Source organism: Xenopus tropicalis, chromosome 6 (assembly GCF_000004195.4).
Source record: "Xenopus tropicalis strain Nigerian chromosome 6, UCB_Xtro_10.0, whole genome shotgun sequence".
Taxonomy (NCBI): domain Eukaryota; kingdom Metazoa; phylum Chordata; class Amphibia; order Anura; family Pipidae; genus Xenopus; species Xenopus tropicalis.
This window is the reverse complement of record NC_030682.2, coordinates 7,607,727-7,632,683: the sequence shown is the minus strand read 5'-3', so window position 1 is coordinate 7,632,683 and position 24,957 is coordinate 7,607,727. Positions and strand designations below refer to the sequence as shown.

Below are 24,957 nucleotides of genomic sequence, written 5' to 3'. Positions count from 1 at the left end.
AGAAGAAACCCCAGAGAAGGGAGCTAAAGGTAGAAGAGACCCCAGAGAAAAGAGCTGAGGTAGAAGAGACCCCAGAGTAGAGAGCTGAGGTAGAAGAAACCCCAGAGTAGAGAGCTGAGGTAGAAGAGACCCCAGAGAAGAGAGCTGAGGTAGAAGAGACCCCAGAGAAGAGAGCTGAGGTAGAAGAAACCCCAGAGTAGAGAGCTGAGGTAGAAGAACCCCCAGAGTAGAGAGCTGAGGTAGAAGAACCCCCATAGTAGAGAGCTGAGGTAGAAGAAACCCCAGAGTACAGAGCTAAACTTGTTGTTACCCGATGGTTTCACAGGGCTCAGAGTTGGGGGGAAAGGGAGTCCCCAGAGAAGAGAGCTGAGATAGAAGAGACCCCAGAGAAGAGAGCTAAGGTAGAAGGAACCCCAGAGAAAAGAGCTGAGGTAGAAGAAACCCCAGAGAAGAGAGCTGAGGTAGAAGAGACCCCAGAGAAGAGAGCTGAGGTAGAAGGAACCCCAGAAAAGAGAGCTGAGGTAGAAGAAACCCCAGAGAAAAGAGCTGAGGTAGAAGAGACCCCAGAGAAGAGAGCTGAGGTAGAAGGAACCCCAGAGAAAAGAGCTGAGGTAGAAGAAACCCCAGAGAAGAGAGCTGAGGTAGAAGAGACCCCAGAGAAGAGAGCTGAGGTAGAAGGAACCCCAGAAAAGAGAGCTGAGGTAGAAGAAACCCCAGAGAAAAGAGCTGAGGTAGAAGAAGCCCCAGAGAAAAGAGCTGAGGTAGAAGAGACCCCAGAGTAGAGAGCTGAGGTAGAAGAAACCCCAGAGTAGAGAGCTAAACTTGTTGTTACCCGATGGTTTCACAGGGCTCAGAGTTGGGGGGAAAGGGGGTCCTTGGGCAAAGCAGCAACTAGAAAACTAGAAAATGATTTATTTGCATAGAGCAATCCATTTCCTGGTGATCGAGTGACTATTTCTATTTCCTTTCTGACATTCAGAGTCAGAGTCAGTTCTGTTTATCTGAGCATTAATGTTTAGTACTGCTGCTTTCCCTCGCTAATCCCTCACAGAAATACGTCATTCACTTCTATGACATCAGCACACACTCTATGATATCACCGGCACGTTTGTTTTCTGGCAACGCAATGTTCATGAGCCCTATAGAGATTGGCAAAGTGAAAGGGTGAATATCCCATTATGGCTCCTGGGAGGAGAGGCTGAAACCTGGGGTCTTTGGGTCGGAACTTAGCAAAAACTAATTAAAGATAAGAATGGCAGGGGCGGGACCGGCACATTGCATAAGGTGGATCAGAGTCGCTCCTGCCTAGGAACAGATCCCTGATGTAGAGAGTAATATTCTGAGACAATTTGCAATTGGTCTTCATTATTTATTATTTGTATTTTTTTAGTTATTTCACTTTTTTGTTCAGCAGTGCTTCAGTTTGGCATTTCAGCAGCTATCTGGTTACTAGGGTCTGAATTACCTTAACAACCAGGGAGAGGTTTGAATGAGAGACGGGTATATGAATAGGAGAGGGGCTGAATAGAAAAATCAGTAATAAAAATAACAATGATACTGGAGTCTCACAGAGCAGTAGTTTTTTGGCTGCCGGGGTCAGTGACCCTTATTTGAAAGCTGCAAAGAGTCAGAAGAAGAAGTCAAATTAATAAAAACCTATAAAAAAATAATTAATAAATGAACTTGAACCACCCCTCTAACACCCGGCAGGGCATCCCCAATACTTTGGGTTGGGGGAACATGTTATTTGGTGGATTATTTTGTGCAAAAAGGTAACAATGGAGTTGAGCCAAAGTACAATTTGTATTGCTCCATGTGTAACTATGGTGTAAGCACAGAGCCACTAGCAGGTTACTCAAACCAACCTCTCCCCTATGGCTTCCCCCCCCCCCCCCCCACCATATAACTAGGGCGCTACTGTTCTTGTGTCCCAACAAGGGAGCTTTGTTCCTCAGGGACTGACAGTTGTTATTAAACAGCCAGTTTATTTTGCAGAAGGTTTTCCAAAGTAAGAAAATTATTATTTCCAATTACAATAGTAATTTGTCTTCCGCTTATTTCCCCAAAGCAGTAGGCGCCGCGCCAAGGAGAACGCTCAGTACTCAGATTTAATAGGAACACTGGGTGGCATTTATGGAGGGCTCAGCCCCCCTGAGAGAGGCAAGATGGAGCCCATAGCCAGGGGGTGGGATAAGCTGAGAATGACTGAATGGCTGAGCCTATAACAGCCTATCACAGCTTAGAAACCAAAGGGATATAAAGTGACCTTTACAACTTCCAGACTCAGCAAATGGATCTACAAGTATTTTGTCCAAATAAACCTCCCAGCTGGAAGAGGGATGTGGGTGAACGAGCCCTGGGCACAAAGAAGTCCCATAGAAGAGAGCTGAGGTAGAAGAAGCCCCATAGAAGAGAGCTGAGGTAGAAGAGACCCCAGAGAAGAGAGCTGAGGTGAAGAAGCCCCAGAGAAGAGAGCTGAGGTGAAGAAGTCCCATAGAAGAGAGCTGAGGTAGAAGAGAACCCAGAGATAAGAGCTGAGGTAGAAGAGACCCCAGAGATGAGAGCTGAGGTAGAAGGAACCCCAGAGAAGAGAGCTGAGGTAGAAGAGACCCCAGAGATGAGAGCTGAGGTAGAAGAAGCCCCAGAGAAGAGAGCTGAGGTAGAAGAAGCCCCATAGAAGAGAGCTGAGGTATAAGAGGCCCCAGAGAAGAGAGCTAAGGTAGAAGAAGCCCGAGAGTAGAGAGCTGAGGTAGAAGAGACCCCAGAGAAGGGAGCTGAGGTAGAAGAAGCCCCAGAGAAGAGAGCTGAGGTAGAAGAAGCCCCAGAGAAGAGAGCTGAGGTAGAAGAAGCCCCAGAGAAGGAGCTGAGGTAGAAGAAACTCGAGAGAAGAGAGCTGAGGTAGAAGAAGCCCAAGAGAAGAAGCTGAGGTAGAAGAAACTTGAGAGAAGAGAGCTGAGGTAGAAAAAGCCCCAGAGAAGAGAGCTGAGGTAGAAGAAACTCGAGAGAAGAGAGATGAGGTAGAAGGAACCCCAGAGAAGAGAGCTGAGGTAGAAGAAGCCCCAGAGAAGAGAGCTGAGGTAGAAGAAGCCCCAGAGAAGAAAGCTGAGGTAGTAGAAGCCCCAGAGAAGAAAGCTGATGTAGAAGGAACCCCAGAGAAGAGAGCTGAGGTAGAAGAAGCCCCAAAGTAGAGAGCTGAGGTAGAAGAGACCCCAGAGAAGAGAGCTGAGGTAGAAGAAACTCGAGAGAAGACAGCTGAGGTAGAAGGAACCCCAGAGAAGAGAGCTGAGGTAGAAGAGGCCCCAGAGAAGAGAGCTGAGGTAGAAGAAGCCCCAGAGTAGAGGGCTGAGGTAGAAGAGACCCCAGAGAAGAGAGCTGAGGTAGAAGAGACCCCAGAGAAGAGAGCTGAAATAGAAGAAGCCCCAAAGAAGAGAGCTGAGGTAGAAGAAGCCCCAGAGAAGAGAGCTGAGGTAGAAGAAACCCCAGAGAAGAGAGCTGAGGTAGAAGAGACCCCAGAGAAGAGAGCTGAGGTAGAAGAAACCCCAGAGTAGAGAGCTGAGGTAGAAGAAACCCCAGAGTAGAGAGCTGAGGTAGAAGAAGCCCCAGAGGAGAGAGCTGAGGTAGAAGAAGCCCCAAAGAAGGAGCTGAGGTAGAAGAAGCCCCATAGAAGAGGTTGGTGGGAGCTAAAGCGATACGGTAGGGCAAAGTGAGGTTATCCCTGTGTAATACAAGGCTTGGGAGCGCTAGCTAGAAAGGGTAACTAGTAAGCAACTCAGAGCAGGATTGCTGCAAGCGGTAGTCCCCAAGGCCTGCAGTAAGTAGCTGTTACACAGTCGGTGTGTTGGGAATCCTTGTGACACCATTATAACCTAGAATTAGAATCCAGGCTTAGAGGGAACCCTGGGAGCAGCTGATCCTGCCTGAAGCTTCTGTACTAATTGCCACTGGGGCAGTGGAGAAAATGCAGGCGGAGAGAAGTCAATGTGCTCCTGTCTGCTCTGCTGTGTCTCAGGCACGGAGTCGGCCTACGTACAGACACACGGAGTCGGCCTACGTACAGACACACGGAGTCGGCCTACGTACAGACACACGGAGTCGGCCTACGTACAGACACACGGAGTCGGCCTACGTACAGACACACGAGTCGGCCTACGTAAACACGGAGTCGGCCTACGTACAGACACACGGAGTCGGCCTACGTACAGACACACGGAGTCGGCCTACGTACAGACACACGGAGTCGGCCTACGTACAGACACACGGAGTCGGCCTACGTACAGACACACGGAGTCGGCCTACGTACAGACACACGGAGAGGATATTGGTACCCAGTGCGCCATTACCCGCACAATTACTAAGCCGGTGCCAAATATCTGCACAATTCGCCATGTCTTTGCCCCCTATACAACACTCCAACCCAGGAATCCAGTGTATAGGCACTTGTGCAACAAGTGTGCGCAATGCAACCTGCGCCTGGTCTGTACACAAAGGGGCAAAACCCCTGCCCATGAGTGCAAACTGTGTGCAATAATAGTGAGCGTCAGTGTAGCACGGTGCAACACTGTCATCGGATCGCACCTTAATGTGCCTCTGTGCCACTGATGCACAATAGTGTGCCCACGCCCGGTGGCACCAACCCCAGCAGTTTATATAGCCACGTATACAGCCATTCTGTTCCACTGCTGCAGAATAGTGTGCCCACACCCCGTGGCACCAACCCCAGCAGTTTATATAGCCACGTATACAGCCATTCTGTTCCACTGCTGCACAATAGTGTGCCCACACCCCGTGGCACCATCCCCGGCAGTTTATATAGCCACGTATACAGCCGCTCTGTGCCACTGCTGCACAATAGTGTGCCCACACCCCGTGGCACCATCCCCGGCAGTTTATATAGCCACGTACACAGCCGCTCTGTGCCACCGCTTTACAATAGTGTGCCCACACCCGGTGGCACCAACCCCAGCAGTTTATATAGCCACGTATACAGCCGCTCTGTGCCAAAATCTCTGCACTGACACCAGTGAAAGGGAAAGGACTGCGGCTTCCTTGTTATTTTATCTCTCAGCCAAACCTCCCACTGCCCTAAAGCAACAGGCTTTGTTATAGGAAGTGTGTTTGTGTGTCTTTCTGCCGGCGTGTGTGTTTGTATGGACTTTATTTTCCACTTCAGCCTGTATAGACTGAAACTGGATAGAAAGTAATTTCCATCTTTGCATTATTTCCTAATGGGAAAAGAGTTTATTTGTAACCCTGGGAAATAGTTAGCTCTGTAGGGTTGGGCCCCCTTGCTGCAAATAACTAGACCCAGTCAGAAGGCCAGTTACACCCCAGGAACTATAGCGGGGTGACTGTTACCCCAATGTTTCTATATATCTGTAACCTTGTTATGGGCTAAGGGGGCCCAGCCTGAAGGCCAGTTAGGGGGGGATTTGGGGTGAGTGCTTATTTGTGCCCTGGGTACCCCTGGAACTATAGCAGGGTGACTGTTACCCCAATGTTTCTATATATCTGTAACCTTGTTATGGGCTAAGGGGGCCCAGCCTGAAGGCCAGTTAGGGGGGGATTTGGGGTGAGTGCTTATTTGTGCCCTGGGTACCCCTGGAACTATAGCGGGGTGACTGTTACCCCAATGTTTCTATATATCTGTAACCTTGTTATGGGCTAAGGGGGCCCAGCCTGAAGGCCAGTTAGGGGGGGATTTGGGGTGAGTGCTTATTTGTGCCCTGGGTACCCCTGGAACTATAGCGGGGTGACTGTTACCCCAATGTTTCTATATATCTGTAACCTTGTTATGGGCTAAGGGGGCCCAGCCTGAAGGCCAGTTAGGGGGGGATTTGGGGTGAGTGCTTATTTGTGCCCTGGGTACCCCTGGAACTATAGCAGGGTGACTGTTACCCCAATGTTTCTATATATCTGTAACCTTGTTATGGGCTAAGGGGGCCCAGCCTGAAGGCCAGTTAGGGGGGGATTTGGGGTAAGAGCTTATTTGTAGCCTGGGTACATATTTTGGACAGGGCACCTCATTAGACTGGGCATATCTTGCATGATTCTTATTAAGTTGAGAGACTGTTAGTAGGGCAGTAATTACTGTGTCACCTTAAAGGGAAAATTTATGTTTCATGATGTTAAATCTGCCTTAAAAAACCATGAATCACTCACGTTAAATCTTCCCTTTCAGTTTTCCCGCAAAATGACTCAGAATCTGGAAAACATCTGTCGGAAACCCGGCCTGCAGATATGGTCCATGGAGGTAAGTGATACTATAGGGGGGCTCCATCCCTGGGCTGCAAGAAAACTCAATAGAATAAGCCACAGGGCATTCCCATAACACCCTACTGACCCAGACCAATTTATTATGCTTTATATGAGCCTTATGGTTAAATTAAGGGGGACAGAACAGCCCTATTGGGTTTATTTCATGGTTAAATGATTCCCTTTTCTCTGTAATAATAAAACAGTACCTGTACTTGATCCCAACTAAGATATAATTACCCCTTATTGGGGCAGAACAGCCCTATTGGGTTTATTTAATGGTTAAATGATTCCCTTTTCTCTGTAATAATAAAACAGTACCTGTACTTGATCCCAACTAAGATATAATTACCCCTTATTGGGGCAGAACAGCCCTATTGGGTTTATTTAATGGTTAAATGATTCCCTTTTCTCTGTAATAATAAAACAGTACCTGTACTTGATCCCAACTAAGATATAATTACCCCTTATTGGGGGCAAAATGAGCCTATAGGGTTTATTCAATATTTAAATGATTTTTAGCAGACTTAAGTTATGGAGATCCAAATTACAGAAAGATCCCTTATCCGGAAAATCCCAGGTCCCAGCATTCTGGATAATAGGTCCCATACATGTACTTATCCACTAACAAACCTCTCATATGTTCTTTTCAGAAAATGAAAATGGTTCCCATTCCTGAGAAGGCCTACGGAAGCTTTTTCGAAGGCGACTGCTACATCCTCTTGTATGTAAGTATCTGAGGCCACATAGAACCTGTAGAACCTGTAGCAAAGAAAGTCCAGTGGGAAGGTTTTATGTGCACCTAGGCCTAGAACAGAAGATCCAAAACATCAATCCTGAGAAACTTCGTAGGAAGTTTTTAGGGGAGATCTTGGACTTATGGGTTCCATGTCCCACAGGTTCCAAGGCTTTGGTGGTCCTACTGAAAATTCCATTTTCCATAATCTACTTTATGAATAAAAGAACTCAATATTGGGGGATTCAGGATTAAAAAGCCAGTTTGTGGGAGTTTTTATTATGGGATAAGTGAAACAACATGGCTGTAAGCGCATACCATCAAACTAAAACTCAGCGCACAATAAAGCTCATAGTGCACCTAATGCACTCCCTGTCCTGTGTAATTGCTCCGAGTAAAATTGATTTCTTCTGAAATATGTTCCACCCTAATTATTCTGCCTCCATCTCTGGAGTCTCACTGTGCAACCGCTTGGCCTCAAACCATTTCAGATTAATATCGGAACAAACAATGACTGGTGCCTTGAGTCATCCATTGTGCCCCACACCGACCGGGATTTCTGCCCCATTACTCACAGTGATGTAGGAGCCACTGGCATAATGTGATTCTGTCGGTATAGAAACATTGGGGTAACAGTCACCCTGCTATAGTTCCAGGGGTACCCAGGGCACAAATAAGCACTTACCCCAAATCCCCCCTAACTGGCCTTCAGGCTGGGCCCCCTTAGCCCATAACAAGGTAACAGATATATAGAAACATTGGGGTAACAGTCACCCCGCTATAGTTCCAGGGGTACCCAGGGCACAAATAAGCACTCACCCCAAATCCCCCCCTAACTGGCCTTCAGGCTGGGCCCCCTTAGCCCATAACAAGGTTACAGATATATAGAAACATTGGGGTAACAGTCACCCCGCTATAGTTCCAGGGGTACCCAGGGCACAAATAAGCACTCACCCCAAATCCCCCCCTAACTGGCCTTCAGGCTGGGCCCCCTTAGCCCATAACAAGGTTACAGATATATAGAAACATTGGGGTAACAGTCACCCCACTATAGTTCCAGGGGTACCCAGGGCACAAATAAGAACTCACCCCAAATCCCCCCCTAACTGGCCTTCAGGCTGGGCCCCCTTAGCCCATAACAAGGTTACAGATATATAGAAACATTGGGGTAACAGTCACCCCGCTATAGTTCCAGGGGTACCCAGGGCACAAATAAGCACTCACCCCAAATCCCCCCTAACTGGCCTTCAGGCTGGGCCCCCTTAGCCCATAACAAGGTTACAGATATATAGAAACATTGGGGTAACAGTCACCCCGCTATAGTTCCAGGGGTACCCAGGGCACAAATAAGCACTCACCCCAAATCCCCCCCTAACTGGCCTTCAGGCTGGGCCCCCTTAGCCCATAACAAGGTTACAGATATATAGAAACATTGGGGTAACAGTCACCCCGCTATAGTTCCAGGGGTACCCAGGGCACAAATAAGCACTCACCCCAAATCCCCCCCTAACTGGCCTTCAGGCTGGGCCCCCTTAGCCCATAACAAGGCTACAGATATATAGAAACATTGGGGTAACAGTCACCCCGCTATAGTGAGTATAGTTGGGGATGTCAGACATGAGTGGAATGACTGGGAGTTCAAGGCGAGGATGGAATGTGTGTATTTGCTAAAGGTGACAATGAATAACACCAAATGTAAATATAAACATTCCCAGGGGTTGGCACAAGTCCCAGACCAAAGATCAAAATGCACAGTCCGGAGCGTTCTAGAACCACGGCACGCTTAGCCTTGCGAGTTCCAGCCGGTATTGGGCGCCTCCCAGTTGCCCGCCCACTCTGGGGGGTCAGTTGCATGACATGGATTTTGTTGGGTTAGTTTATGAGAAACAAATAAACCTGTGTAATTCCATAACCATCTCTCACTGGCATCATGCCATGCCTTCCGGCTTCTCTCAAGGGTAACTAACCCTATAATAAGGTTATAATAGCAATTGCAATTCTCTTGTGGTCATTGGAGAAGGTCCAAGAGTAAAGTTCAATCTTCATTCCCTTTATTTCCTACAGAACAAACAGACCCCCAATGGCTTGATCAGTGATATTCACTACTGGATAGGGAAGGACTCCTCCCAGGATGAGCAGGGCTCGGCCGCCTTCTACGCCACACAGATCGACGGGCTCCTCGGGGGAGGCCCAATCCAGCACCGGGAAGTGCAAGGGCACGAGTCTGCCACCTTTAAAAGTTACTTCAAGAATGGCGTCATGTAAGAGTTGTCAACCAACTTGATCTAGACCAACGGTGGAGAACAACATGGTGCTCTCCTGAGCGTGTCCACCATCAGAAACCCAATTGGGCCTGTAGATGTGGGATACCAAGGGTGCCCCTGACTTGGAATGCTGAGAACTTGTTCATCACAGCTAGGGGTGGAACAGGGGGTCAGCAGAACCAGCGGCTATCGGGGGTTCTAGAAGTTCAGCTCTCCTACTGTGGATCTCAATCTATGGGTGCAAATAGATCATTTTCGTGAATGTTTTGGGGTGGAGGCTGCTACTGATCTGTGGGGACACAACTAGATCCACCAAATCCTCTGTAGAACCCTACGTGCCCTTTTACTGCTGATTGGGCCGGTTCTTTAGCTTTTGCTTTAGGTTTTGCAATGAAGAGAATAACGGTTGTTCTCCCTCTGTTTCTCTCCCCTCCAGCTACAAGAAAGGAGGGGTGTCGTCGGGGTTCAAGCACGTAGAGACAAACATGTACAACATACGGCGCCTGCTCCACGTGAAAGGGAAGAAGCACGTCACTGCCACCGAGGTGGGCACAAATGTTACAGCCGTGGCCAATAGCCCTTCTGGGCCTCATCTCTGGTTCTGTCTCACAGTGGCACCGGCTCTACAGATATATAATCATCAGTGTCTGTTCCTCCAACGTAAATCCCTCTCAGATCCATTCTGCCCATGCCAGACCCAATGCTGTCAGATGCATTACAGTTCTTCCCATGCCAGACCCAATGTTGTCAGATCCATTACAGTTCTGCCCATGCCAGACTCAATGCTGTCAGATGCATTACAGTTCTTCCCATGCCAGACCCAATGTTGTCAGATCCATTACAGTTCTGCCCATGCCAGACCCAATGCTGTCAGATCCATTACAGTTCTGCCCATGCCAGACCCAATGCTGTCAGATCCATTACAGTTCTGCCCATGCCAGACCCAATGCTGTCAGACCCATTACAGTTCTGCCCATGCCAGACCCAATGCTGTCAGATCCATTACAGTTTTGCCCATGCCAGACCCAATGCTGTCAGATCCATTACAGTTTTGCCCATGCCAGACCCAATGCTGTCAGATCCATTACAGTTCTGCCCATGCCAGACCCAATTACTGTCCTTGTCTGAGCCAAAGACTGATTGTGCAGGTACCCTACTCTAGTTCTTGCTCCTACACAAGCTGATAGAACTAGTTCTACCACTAGTTAAACCTACCCAGCTTACTCAGGGCTCTCTAACTCTTCTCTATACTGACACTCACCTCCTAGAAGAACACACTCCAATACAAATAGATATAACAGGGCTTTCCCTACCCTTCCCACCTGCATTAGTAGGACCTATAGACTCGCCACCTCCCATGACTTGATTGCCTTGATAGGAATCCCCTAGTCTCACCCAGTACCTCCGCTCCGGATGGGCCAGAATGAGAAGGTCAAATTATGGCGGCTGATTCCAGACTTACTAAAGGCTGATCTTTCCTTCTTTCACAGGTAGCGATGTCCTGGAACAGCTTTAACAAAGGAGATGTTTTCCTACTGGACCTCGGCAAAGTGATCATCCAATGGAACGGACCTGAGAGCAACAAGTCTGAGAGGATCCGGGTCAGTGAGTAAACAAATAGGAAACCATAGAGTAGTTCTGTGGAATAACATACATAGACCCCTGAGTGTGGGAGGGTTGAACACAAGGTGTTATGATTATCTTGGATTCTTGATTGGATTCTTGATTATCTTGGATTCTTGATTGGATTCTTGGATTCTAGATTCTTGATTATCTTGGATTCTTGATTGGATTCTAGGATTCTTGATTATCTTGGATTCTTGATTGGATTCTAGGATTCTAGGATTCTTGATTATCTTGGATTCTTGATTGGATTCTAGGATTCTAGATTCTTTATTATCTTGGATTCTAGGATTCTTGATTCTTGATTATCTTGGATTCTTGACTGGATTCTAGGATTCTAGATTCTTGATTATCTTGGATTCTTGATTGGATTCTTGGATTCTTGATTGGATTCTTGGATTCTTGATTGGATTCCAGGATTCTAGATTCTTGATTATCTTGGATTCTTGATTGGATTCTAGGATTCTAGATTCTTGATTGGATTCTTGGATTCTTGATTGGATTCTTGGATTCTTGATTATCTTGGGTTCTTGATTGGATTCTAGATTCTTGATTATCTTGGATTCTTTGCCTGGGCTGCTAGATCTTTCCATGGGGGTTTATGAAACAGAACATTTAAAGTGAATGTCTCTCCCCTCCCCCCAGGCCTGTTCCTTAGCGCAGAGCATAAGAGACGACGAAAGAGGAGGAAGAGCCCAGATTGGGGTCATAGACAACGAGCAGGATTCCCCCGATCTCATGCAGATCATGGTGGCAGTGCTGGGGGCACGGGCGGGGGAGCTGAAAGATTCGGTTCCAGACGAGAAAGCGGATGAGCAACAAAAAGCAAATGTCAGACTCTATCAGTAAGTTATCCAACAGCAGCGAGGAACCCAACCAATGGGATAATAAGTACAACATAACCTCCAGTCTGTCTGCTGAAATGGTTAATACTCACTGTTGTAAACTGGGGGTTATACAGGTATCACTCATGTATTATAAGGGATACTGTACCCCCTACTGTAAATGATAAGGATATTAGCAGTCACTGAGGGGTTCTGTGCCCATATAAAGGCACAAGGCTGCAGGCTGAGTTATACAGGGAACTCTGAGTATCACTCATGTATTATAAGGGATAATGTACCCCCTACTGTAAATGATAAGGATATTAGCAGTCACTGAGGGGTTCTGTGCCCATATAAAGGCACAAGGCTGCAGGCTGAGTTATACAGGGAACTCTGAGTATCACTCATGTATTATAAGGGGTAATGTACCCCCTACTGTAAATGATAAGGATATTAGCAGTCACTGAGGGGTTCTGTGCCCCCCATATAAAGGCACAAGGCTGCAGGCTGAGTTATACAGGGAACTCTGAGTATCACTCATGTATTATAAGGGATAATGTACCCCCTACTGTAAATGATAAGGATATTAGCAGTCACTGAGGGGTTCTGTGCCCATATAAAGGCACAAGGCTGCAGGCTGAGTTATACAGGGAACTCTGAGTATCACTCATGTATTATAAGGGATAATGTACCCCCTACTGTAAATGATAAGGATATTAGAAGTCACTGAGGGGTTCTGTGACCAATGTAATTTGTGTTCCTGAACTGATAATTGGACCGTAGTCACCTGACAGATGAATACTTTATGTTCCAGTGTATTTGAGAAGGACGCCAATTTGGTGGTACAAGAACTCGCCACAAAGCCCCTCACTCAGGATCTCCTGCAGCACGAGGTGAGTCAGGGAATTAATGGATCATTTTCTGCCAATGGGGGGGGGAGTTGGTGACAGAGTTGGGGGCAGTTGGGGCAATGACTTCCCATGTCTCTGTTATGTATAAGGCCCTTAACTTCTCCATGGCCCCTGATTGGTGCCTGTAAGAATGGCTTCTATAGGAGGGGCCCAGGCAATGGGAAAGCCGAGGGTTAATGTTGGGGCTGATGTGGAGTCGGCGTTACCCACCGAAAGCTTCTCCACGTGCCAATAACCAAACCCCGGCCTGACCCAGACCTGGGTTCCGTGTTCTGAAGCCGCACGTTCATGTTCCTGCAGGACTGTCACATTCTGGACCAGGGCGGAGTGAAGATCTACGTTTGGAGGGGTAAAAACTCCAGCCCGGAGGAGAAGTCGGCAGCTTTCAGCAGAGCCGTGGTACGTGGTCTCCATGTCCGACCCCCAGAGCCGCCCAATATACAGAATATAGGAGCAATATGTGCCGTGGCCTTGCCAATGGCTTCCTATTACATAAATAACAATGACATGTATGGCCAGGGCTTACGACTAATTTGGCCACACTGCCCAACTGTCTGGGCATGTCGGTGGTCAGCTTGGACAGAACATTCTACCTACCTATTGGATCACAGTTGATCTGTCCAAAGCACCTTATTAGGGGGTGCCTGGTGTTCGGTCCAATCAGTTGGCCACTCAGCCCAGATGAACAATAGAGTTTGTCCATCCCTGTCCTATCGTTTCCATCCATTTAGTCTACAGACCCATTGGCTGGATACACTCAAGGGTCCACAGGGCTTAAGGCCACTTAAGAACTGCATTTACAAGGGGTCGGTGGGTGGGGCTTGTAACTTGCACCTCATTCAAAACAGACCACAATGCAGCCCTGTACTTGTTGCCCCGTCCAATGGCAAGTACAAGGTCTTGGGTCACAATAATTGCCCCCTCCAGTGCACATATCCATAGGGTTACAGAAGCTCAGTAGGTTGCTCTTTCCCTCCTTTAGGGTTTCATACAAGCCAAGGGCTACCCCCCGACTACCAATGTGGAGGTGGTCAACGATGGCGCTGAGTCGGCCATGTTCAAGCAGCTGTTCCAGAACTGGAGGGACGTCGGGGAAACACAGGGCCTGGGAAAGACTTTTAGCGTCGGCAAAATCGGTGAGATTGACGTTGGATGTAAAGGGGAAATTGACTTCAGTGTTGGTTGAGTGAATAATAGAATGAATGGATGCAGTAAACATTGTGGTTATACCTGATTGTATTGCTGTCACTGTAGAGGTTTTCTCCATAGAACTTAATGCTACCAGGCAGTGGTCATCAATAATGGGGGGTCTGTGAGGTCTTCTTCTACTCAAGCAAAGAGTAATGGGGGCTTTCCTTATACAGATATTGACCTTGACTCTTGGGCTGTACATTGGGCTTGGGTAAAGCATGGCAGAGTGTCTCCATCTTGCTATAACACCTTGGTCTTGCCCGACTCTACAGGGTCTTGGGCAGCAACCAGCTATAGACAGATTTACCCTACCCACAGCCATATGAACCCACATACATGCCAACCTGCCCATGATACCTCAGGGGGTAGAGGGACGTACCAAAGGTTCATAGCTAGGGGGATGGTCCATTTTCACAGTCTGTTCCAGGGTGGTCCCTATTCTGTCTCATTGGTGCTGCTGGACCAATACACATAAAGTTCCCTTCCAGTTGGGTGTTGGGTTCATTTCTCCTACAAAACTGATGACTTCGGAGCAGATGAAGCAGTTACCAATCCAATCACACCTTACCCTTCCCGTATAACTTCCAACAACTGAATTCATTTGATTCCATTTTAACTTTCACTTTAGCCAAAGTGGAACAAACGAAATTCGACGTGAACCAGCTCTATGCCCGCCCGGAATTAGCCGCCGAGCAGCGGATGGTGGACGACGCGTCTGGGAACGTTGAGGTGAGGATGAGTGTGGCACCAGTAGATGCAGTAGATATAAGTGGCTCATCAATAAAGACCCTGTTTATTTGTGACTTGTTGTATCTTATGGCAAAGTTCCCTATAGGCCACACTGACAAAAAGTATATTCTGGGATCTTGTGATCTTTGATGAGATTCTTGGAGACTTCCTGGGTTTTTGGTTCCTCAGCAGGTTCCTCGGAGATTGGTGCTCAGTTCTCCTTCTCCTGTAATTGCTGTGAATGCCCAATACTCATGGGGTACATAAAACTTGACTGTCCTCTCTCCCCTCAAGCAGAAGAGCCACCAATCATGGGAGAATACTGGTGTGGAAGGAAGATCTAGAACTTCTTTCTTAAATCAGTATTAATGAGTTTATCCATGTACCCAGAGATATTTCTGGACCCTCTCCATTTTCCCTTCATTGGCCAGTGGGCAGATGGCATGAAATATCTTCTTCTTCTTACTGGCCATGGCAGGGGGCATGTCAGTGGGGGAGGGTCCATGACATCAGGGGCAGAGCAATGGCGTTAATGGGGTGGGGCATGAATTAGTGAGGGGAAATAGTTTGAGGGTGGGCTAGAAAGGGAGATGGGATAGGAGGTGGGCTCAGGGACAGATCAGAGTTGGGGTGGGAGTGCATTGGAGGCAGGCCTGGGTCGAAGGACCAGTCCAGGCTCGTATTTTACCAGAAAGGCCGGTGAAGTTCTGGCCAGGTGGCACAAGTAGCCCAGAGCTAATGTTTTTCCTAAGTATAGTCATAGGCTACTTGGGGCAACTAGTGGTGTTCTGCACTAAAGCAGCCCCCTATCCACCAGCCAATGGCTGAGCCCATGAAGATCAAATAACTGAAGGGCCCTTGGTTACAAATCCTTGGTTGGAAATCTATCCCATAGTCCCCTCAGATACTTCTCCTTGTAGATTTCCAGTTTCACCCAATGATATCTGTGAATTCCCTTCTGCCCAGGTCTGGAGAATCGAAAAGCTGGAACTGGCAGAGGTGGAACCCAGGACCTACGGACAGTTCTACGGGGGAGACTGCTACTTAATTCTCTATACGTATATGAAGTCTGGGCGGCCCAATTACCTTCTCTACATGTGGCTGGTAAGTCATTTTATTGCCATTCTAACCAATCAGAGAAGGTGGGACAGATCTGCATAGACAATTATTGGTAACAGAGAGAGAGAGAGAAAGTAAGAAAGTTCTATGGATTTTATAATATCTAGAACACTCGAGCTTCATTGTATTCTATTGGGTAATGTGATAACAGGCACAAGAGGTCAAACAACCCATACCCGCCAATAACCACGTAGTGTTTATTGCTTACTGGTATAAAAGAAAACATCAGATTGGTTGCTGGGGGTTAGTAGACCTGGTTGAATTTAATTACATTGCAGTGTGACTGCAGGGCTGTGATTGGCTCTCCCCCTCCTACTGTGCTTCTGGCAGGGACCGTTAGGACACGCCCACCCCTCATGTGAAACCCAGACAGGGACCTGAGAGGATCTATAGGGAGCTCCAATAAAGGGGCCATTGTTACAGATAGGGTTAATGTTTAGCCCAAAGGGAAACCAGCACCAGTTGTTCTATTACTGGCGCTGCCCGATATCTGTTATTTACTGAGATTGTCCTGCTGTACCCTAGGGCCGTCACGCCAGCCAGGATGAAATTACAGCGTGTGCGTTCCAAGCCGTCCAACTGGACAAGAAGTACCATGACCAACCAGTCCAAATCCGAGTCACTATGGGAAAGGAACCCAGACATCTGCAGGCCATGTTCAAAGGGAAAATGATTATATATGAGGTAAGTTCTTAATATACAGTAGGGGGTGACTGCTAATATCCTTATCATTTACAATAGGGGGTACAGTATCCCTTATAATACATGAGTGATACTCAGAGTTCCCTGTATAACTCAGCCTGCAGCCTTGTGCCTTTATATGGGCACAGAACCCCTCAGTGACTGCTAATATCCTTATCATTTACAGTAGGGGGTACATTATCCCTTATAATACATGAGTGATACTCAGAGTTCCCTGTATAACTCAGCCTGCAGCCTTGTGCCTTTATATGGGCACAGAACCCCTCAGTGACTGCTAATATCCTTATCATTTACAGTAGGGGGTACATTATCCCTTATAATATATGAGTGATACTCAGAGTTCCCTGTATAACTCAGCCTGCAGCCTTGTGCCTTTATATGGGCACAGAACCCCTCAGTGACTGCTAATATCCTTATCATTTACAGTAGGGGGTACATGACCCCTTATAATACATGAGTGATACTCAGAGTTCCCTGTATAACTCAGCCTGCAGCCTTGTGCCTTTATATGGGCACAGAACCCCTCAGTGACTGCTAATATCCTTATCATTTACAGTAGGGGGTACATTATCCCTTATAATACATGAGTGATACTCAGAGTTCCCTGTATAACTCAGCCTGCAGCCTTGTGCCTTTATATGGGCACAGAACCCCTCAGTGACTGCTAATATCCTTATCATTTACAGTAGGGGGTACACTATCCCTTATAATACATGAGTGATACTCAGAGTTCCCTGTATAACTCAGCCTGCAGCCTTGTGCCTTTATATGGGCACAGAACCCCTCAGTGACTGCTAATATCCTTATCATTTACAGTAGGGGGTACATTATCCCTTATAATACATGAGTGATACTCAGAGTTCCCTGTATAACTCAGCCTGCAGCCTTGTGCCTTTATATGGGCACAGAACCCCTCAGTGACTGCTAATATCCTTATCATTTACAGTAGGGGGTACAGTATCCCTTATAATACATTATAATCACTAGACTTCTAGTTTGCTGACACCATTCTAAACCAATTTTACTTGATTTTGTTAATAATCTTTGCTTAGGGTGGAACGAGTCGATTGGGGGTGCATGAACCAGAGGCACCAATCAAACTGTTCCAAGTGAAAGGAACCAATGAGTACAACACCAAAGCCACAGAAGTCCCGGCAAGAGCATCTTCCCTTAATTCCAACGATGTGTTTGTGCTGAAGACGGAGTCTATGTGCTACCTCTGGTGTGGCAAGGTACTGGCGGGGGGGTATTACAGTCCTGTTCTATTGGAGTTGGAGCCCTTCAATTTTCATGGTCCCCGGGCCCCGGGGACATCTCTGCCCCTTTATTACAGCCCTGCCCCTAGGCCCCTGCATGGACCTAAAGGGGGACATTTCAATTACCAAATGCAACCACATCACTCCATTTAAATTGCATGTTATCTCCACATCTGATTGGCCCGCTATAGTTGGGCAGATATTAGCCGCCATCGGGTTTGTGGGTTAATAGTTGATCCAATCTCCTTACTCACAAAGGGCTGCAGTGGGGACGAGCGGGAAATGGCAAAGACCGTGGCAAACATCATCTCCAAGCAGGACAAGCAGACCATCCTCGAGGGCCAAGAGCCCGCAGAATTCTGGGTCGCCCTCGGAGGGAAAGCCCCCTATGCAAGTGATAAAAGGTAACAATGGGATTAAATTCCCCTTGAAAGTGGGTGAAATAGAAAACAATGATGGGATCAACTTCCCCTTGAAACTGTGAATAAAACAATGATGGGATTAACTTCCCCTTGAAACTGGGTGAAAAAAATAATGATGTGATTAACTTCCCCTTGAAACTGGGTGAAATAGAAAACAATGATGGGATTAACTTCCCCTTGAAACTGGGTGAAATAGAAAACAATGAGGGGATTAACTTCTCCTTGAAACTGGGTGAAATAGAAAACAATGATGGGATTAACTTCCCCTTGAAACTGTGTGAAATAGAAAACAATGATGGGATTAACTTCCCCTTGAAACTGGGTGAAATAGAAAACAATGATGGGATTAACTTCCCCTTGAAACTGGGTGAAAAAAATAATGATGTGATTAACTTCCCCTTGAAACTGTGTGAAATAGAAAACAACGATGGGATTAACTTCCCCTTGAAACTGGGTGAAATAGAAAACAATGATGGGATTAACTTCCCCTTGAAACTGGGTGAAATAGAAAACAATGATGGGATTAACTTCCCCTTGAAACTGGGTGAAATAGAAAACAATGATGGGATTAACTTCCCCTTGAAACTGGGTGAAATAGAAAACAATGAGGGGATTAACTTCCCCTTGAAACTGGGTGAAATAGAAAACAATGATGGGATTAACTTCCCCTTGAAACTGGGTGAAATAGAAAACAATGATGAGATTAACTTCCCCTTGAAACTGTGAATAAAACAATGATGGGATTAACTTCCCCTTGAAACTGGGTGAAATAGAAAACAATGATGGGATTAACTTCCCCTTGAAACTGTGTGAAATAGAAAACAATGATGGGATTAGCTTCCCCTTGAAACTGGGTGAAAAAAATAATGATGTGATTAACTTCCCCTTGAAACTGGGTGAATAAAACAATGATGGGATTAACTTCCCCTTGAAACTGGGTGAAAAAAACAATGATGGGATTAACTTCCCCTTGAAACTGGGTGAAAAAAAATAATGATGGGATTAACTTCCCCTTGAAACTGTGTGAAATAGAAAACAATGAGGGGATTAACTTCTCCTTGAAACTGGGTGAAATAGAAAACAATGATGGGATTAACTTCCCCTTGAAATTGTGTGAAATAGAAAACAATGAGGGGATTAACTTCTCCTTGAAACTGGGTGAAATAGAAAACAATGAGGGGATTAACTTCTCCTTGAAACTGGGTGAAATAGAAAACAATGATGGGATTAACTTCCCCTTGAAATTGTGTGAAATAGAAAACAATGAGGGGATTAACTTCTCCTTGAAACTGGGTGAAATAGAAAACAATGAGGGGATTAACTTCTCCTTGAAACTGGGTGAAATAGAAAACAATGATGGGATTAACTTCCCCTTGAAACTGGGTGAAATAGAAAACAATGATGGGATTAACTTCCCCTTGAAACTGGGTGAAATAGAAAACAATGAGGGGATTAACTTCCCCTTGAAACTGGGTGAAATAGAAAACAATGATGGGATTAACTTCCCCTTGAAACTGGGTGAAATAGAAAACAATGAGGGGATTAACTTCCCCTTGAAATTGTGTGAAATAGAAAACAATGATGGGATTAACTTCCCCTTGAAATTGTGTGAAATAGAAAACAATGATGGGATTAACTTCCCCTTGAAAGTGAGTGAAATAGAAAACAATGATGGGATTAACTTCCCCTTGAAACTGGGTGAAATAGAAAACAATGAGGGGATTAACTTCCCCTTGAAAGTGTGTGAAATAGAAACAATGATGGGATTAACTTCCCCTTGAAAATGGGTGAAATAGGAAACAATGATGGGATTGGACTGTAAATACAGGGGTGTATGATGGGTACTGTGCTTGGGTTCTGCCCTTGATATATTGCCCCTCAGAGGGTAAGAAAGTGAGTACAACCCTTCATTGGGTTGTTACCGTGACTACTTGCAGGTTCCAGGAGCAGGCAGTGCAGTACTCGCCTCGGCTCTTTGAATGCTCCAACCAGACCGGCCGCTTTGTGATGACGGAAGTGGTGGATTTCTGCCAGAGTGACCTGGATGAGGACGACGTCATGTTGCTGGATACCTGGGAGGAGGTTAGTGGACAACATGGCGGATTCTGCTCCCTGTGGCATCCCCCACTTCTCATTCTCACAAGGAGCCCATGGGGATACGGCGCACTCTGGCAAAGCATCAGATTAGCTGGTGTTTCCCCTACTGGGGCACTTAGGCTCCTACTTGGGCACCTACTTAGGCTCCTGCTTGGGCACCTACTTGGGCACCTACTTGGGCACCTACTTGGGCACCTACTTAGGCACCTACTTAGGCTCCTACTTAGGCTCCTCCTTAGGCTCCTACTTAGGCACCTACTTGGGCACCTACTTGGCCCACCATCCTTTGTCCCTCTTGGACCCTTGGGCTTTACAAGACATCAACTGTAGTGTCTATATCCCAATTGTAGAGCTCAAGACCAGACTTCTTTCTCTTAGGGTCTAGTACCTTCCTCACTGAGCCCTTCACCCCCTAAACAGTGACCCCTAATCAGTCAGCCCGGGCTGAGGGACCTCCCTATCGCTTCTGAGCCAACGCTACTGCAGACCTTCAAAATCCTCTATTTTTTCCCCTCTTCAGATTTTTCTCTGGGTTGGTAAATCAGCGAATGACTATGAGAAGACGGAGTCGGTTAAAGCATCGCAGGAGTATCTGAGGGCACATCCTGCGGGACGGGACTTGGCCACACCCATCATTCTGGTCAAACAAGGACACGAACCTCCCACCTTCACCGGATGGTTCAACGCTTGGGATTCCCATAAGTGGAGTGTAAGTGCAGCAGGGTACATACAGAGTTGTGTGTGAAGGTTTATGTCCCACAAGGAGCCTCATTGGTAGTGGGAACGACATTCTACTGATGAACAAAGACAGAAAGTCATGTGATGTTCTTGGGGGCAGGGGCAGCTGAGAGACCACAGTCACAGAAGATGAGATGCTTAGTACAACTATAGATTATGGGTGGGATACACAAAGAGACAACAAGTAGAATCCACATGCCCAGAACCTGCCATGGAAGTCAGTGAGATCCAACCTGTAGTCCTCCATCTACAACTCAAGGGTCCTATTTGGGACATTCCTAGGGAATATGTAGAATAAGAATTCACCAAGAGCTTCTTCTGGCCAGTTTGATAAGTTTGGGACTTTTCATTGTGCTGTAACACAATCCCTGCCTGGACTACTACGGCCAGAATCAGTCTTACATCCTTTCCATTCTTTAAGGATGAAGACACACAGAGCTACTAGTAGCAGCTACTTGTTGTAGCTACTAAAACAGACAATGCTGATCATTTACTGATAATTGTCTCTGTGTGTTTTAGCAGGGGCAATTCTCAGTATTGTCTATGGCAGGGGATTTTCTGGCATTTAGTAGCCCTGACAAGTAGCTGCTACTAAGTAGCTCTGTGTGTCTTCACCCTAAGGCATTTAGCTTGTAGCGTGGCCTTTATGGGGTTAAGCATAGATGTTGCCCTTATTACAGCTTAGTGTTCTTTCTTATCATCATCACAGATCATACTTTGATCTAGTGTGTGAGAAAACTAGGGGTTAAGGTGGCCATGAATGTGATTGGACAGTTAGTCTTATATTGGTCTCTCTGCCCAACCAGTGGTGAAGAGGTTTTTAAAGACCTCCCTGTAATCCCTTGGGAGAATAAAAACGGGATCAGTGTATCTTGTATAAGTAAATCTAGAGCAACTGGGCTGAGTAATCATTGAAGACGTTTGCTACTCCTGACCTGAAGAAGCTGAATGACCTGAAGAATGACCTGAAGAAGCTGAAGACCTGGAGAAGCTGAAGACCTGGAGAAGCTGAAGACCTGGAGAAGCTGAAGACCTGGGAAGCTGAAGACCTGGAGAAGCTGAAGACCTGGAGAAGCTGAAGACCTGAAGAAGCTGCTCGGATGAGTAGAGAAATGTCTCCAGTTGCTCTAGATTTACTTCTACTAGATATACCATGACCTTGATGAATGAAAATCTTCATAGTCAAAGGGATCAATGGTTCTTAGTGGGTGAGCAAGGAACATCATCAGGTCCAAAAACCAATAGAACATTCAGCTCCTTTCATCTCTGGGGAGACACATTTCTTGACCCATGATTCAGAGCAAAGTTATTATCCATCTGTGAGGCCCAATAATACCATAACTGTAGTTTAGGGCTTTGGGTTGATTAGTCAGAAACCCAGGAACCATCCCCAGTGAGGCCACCTGAAGCCCTATACCATGGACCTTGAATGGTCATCTATGGTCTATGGGTGGAGCGCGAGTCTATAACACCATGTACTATAGGCCTGATCTGTATCACTTTTCATTGTATTCACTGAATATAAGGAAGTATAAATGTTATTGAATGAGAAGTTTTGGGTAGAACATGAGCACAATGTCATTTTGTCCTTCAGTCGGACCTGTCGTATGAAGACATGAAGAAGACCTTGGGTGATGTCTCGGCAATCTCACAGATTAGTGTGGTGAGTCTGTGCCTAATGTCTCAACTAAACAAGTGGCTGAGCTTAGTACAGGGAAATACCGACAGTTCCAGGATATCTCTCATTATGAGAACACTTTGTCTTGTCCTTCTCATGTTCTAGATTCCTTTACTATCCAGAACCCCATAATGCTGATCATATTTCAGACCCCCCGTTGCATGATGGTGTAGGGCTCATCTGGTTGGCCCAGCAGCACCATCTAACTTCATTTAAGGTCAAGAAAATGGAACACTATGCCTGTTCCTCATGTTCTGTTATTATCTAATGAAGGTCCAACCATGGTCTGTAGGCCACTTCCTTGTGAGACAAATAGGCCTAGACAATAGTGTGAGGGTAATAGTTCCGCTTCAGCCCAATACAAACAATAATATCTGTCAGAGGTTACCAGCACTCCTTATGCTAAAGTCTATTGGATGATTCCCAGGCCTATCGCAATGAAGGGGGTCTCGGGGTTTGTTCCCATTGTCATCAATAGGGAAGCCCCCGGGGGCAATACACAGCATTTGCCTTATGTGCCCTTGAGTCTGGGACTCTCTGTGTAATTTGGGCAAAAGAGTTGCCACCTTTTGTAGCTTCTAATATTGGCCAGGGTGGGGGTGTGTCCATGAGAGGGCGGGATGATGATGCTGGAGGCAGGGTCATGACAGCTAGCAAACTTAGTAGCGCTTAGTAGGTTTGTCCAAAATCCCAAAATAAGGATTCCGTGTTCAAGTAAAGCTTCTACAGTGTTGGACTGGGGTGTCCAGGGCCACTGGGGTTGCCACCTTGAGGGCCCCCCCACCCCAGTTGGGTTACTTCCTGGTGTCCCACCGGCCCACTCCGACCCTGTAGAGGATACATGGAAATGCCACTAATGAGATTTGGCTTAATCCCTACAATATTATTCGGTTTCATTGCCGTCAGTACGATGCTAATCTGGGCTTCTTGTAGGACCTTCAAAACACCAACCTGAACAAGAAGAGCACGAGCAATGCCCCCCCCACGAGCAGTGCCCCCCCCACGAGCAGTGCCCCCGAGAGTGTCCCCATCCCCATGTACAGGTCCCACAGCCAAGAGAACCTGCAGTATAACAACGGTCACCAAGCAACGACCAATGGGAGCCAGGTTCCGAACCAAGTCAAACAGAACCCCGAGCCCCTGCCGGAGAGCAACGGCAACCAATGGTTTGACAGATCTTTCCTGATCAACAAGGTCACAGAGGACTTGCCCGACGGAGTGGATCCAACCAAGAAGGAGGTAAAGGCAACTTTACAGGGGAACATTCTTTATTCTTTAGTCCTTTGTGTTATGATGTTGTTTTGTGAAGTTCCTCTTCCTCTCTGAGCAACCTGTCTCTCTACTCACAGCTGTGTCGGAGCCGGTTATTCTGATTTGAAAGTCACAATTTGACTCTGACTCCTGAATGTAGAGAGACTGCTTGCTGAGAGCCCTAGACATGTGGCCCTGCTATCTACCCTGACCCCACACAAGGTTTATGTGGAAGATGGAGTCCAGACATGGCAACTCCCCCACATATTTAAGCCTCTTCCCCCTGGTTACCCATAGTAACGAGTCCGTCTCCGAACAGTCAGTCATTTACTCCTGAAACCTAACTTACTTACCTGCTCCATTGCGCCCCAAATATTGTCTGAAGCAATGATACATAGAGCATAGCAGGGGCGGGGCATGGGCGGAACAGGGGCAGGGCCAGGGCTCCTCTGGATCTCTCCCAGTCTGGGTTGCCATCTTTGTTAGAGGCCAATTTATTAATTTTTGACTAATTTAGAAGAGATTGATTGATAAATCTCGTAAATTCAAGTTTAGAAAAAAAAATTTCAATGAGAAAATATTTCAGCGAATAATTTTTTGCCACGATTTTCTCAAATTGCGTCAAAAAACTCAAATTCCGATGGGATAAATCCGCCCGTTTACGATCCTTTCAAACGCGGGACAATAAAATGTGAAACCAAATGCTGAATGTGTCACATGACCAATGCTTTCTCCGCCTTCTCCCCCGCCAGATGTACTTGTCCGACGCAGACTTTGCCGCCATTATGGGGATGCCCAAAGCACAGTTCTACCAGATGCCAAAATGGAAGCAACAAAATCTGAAGAAGCAACACGGGCTGTTCTAGAGAAATTGCTTCGCTGACGAACTTAATGGTCCCTCCCCCAGCCCCGCCCCCCTTTCCCCTGAAATATGTTTATTTACAAGAAGCCCCGCCTTCCCCTTATGCTTTATACCCCGTGCCAGCGCAGTCATGTGACTAATGTGTGAGGAGCCCTGACTTCGCCGGTGCCATATTGTTACTGGATGTTCATAGGTGGAGCAGAGGAGGCGGGATCATATGAGGGCAGCCATATTGCATCGCTGTAAGGGTCACTGCACATCGTCAGGCAGCCACGTGCAAAATAAATCTAATAATATATAAA

General features: G+C 46.7%; 1 protein-coding gene across 1 annotated transcript in view; it reads left to right on the top strand.

Moving 5' to 3' along the window:
• The window catches only part of vill (villin like), a 33,732-nt gene extending 8,775 nt beyond the window's left edge, over positions 1–24,957 (top strand). The window contains 19 exon segments of the mRNA NM_001005657.1: positions 6,179–6,250; positions 6,906–6,980; positions 9,053–9,249; positions 9,689–9,797; positions 10,743–10,853; positions 11,521–11,720; positions 12,514–12,592; positions 12,911–13,009; positions 13,593–13,746; positions 14,430–14,530; positions 15,497–15,634; positions 16,175–16,333; positions 17,404–17,583; positions 17,866–18,011; positions 19,967–20,111; positions 20,647–20,835; positions 22,459–22,527; positions 23,476–23,781; positions 24,546–24,957. Of these exon segments, the coding sequence (NP_001005657.1) occupies positions 6,191–6,250; positions 6,906–6,980; positions 9,053–9,249; positions 9,689–9,797; positions 10,743–10,853; positions 11,521–11,720; positions 12,514–12,592; positions 12,911–13,009; positions 13,593–13,746; positions 14,430–14,530; positions 15,497–15,634; positions 16,175–16,333; positions 17,404–17,583; positions 17,866–18,011; positions 19,967–20,111; positions 20,647–20,835; positions 22,459–22,527; positions 23,476–23,781; positions 24,546–24,659 (2,631 nt within the window). The 5' untranslated portion in view covers positions 6,179–6,190 and the 3' untranslated portion in view covers positions 24,660–24,957.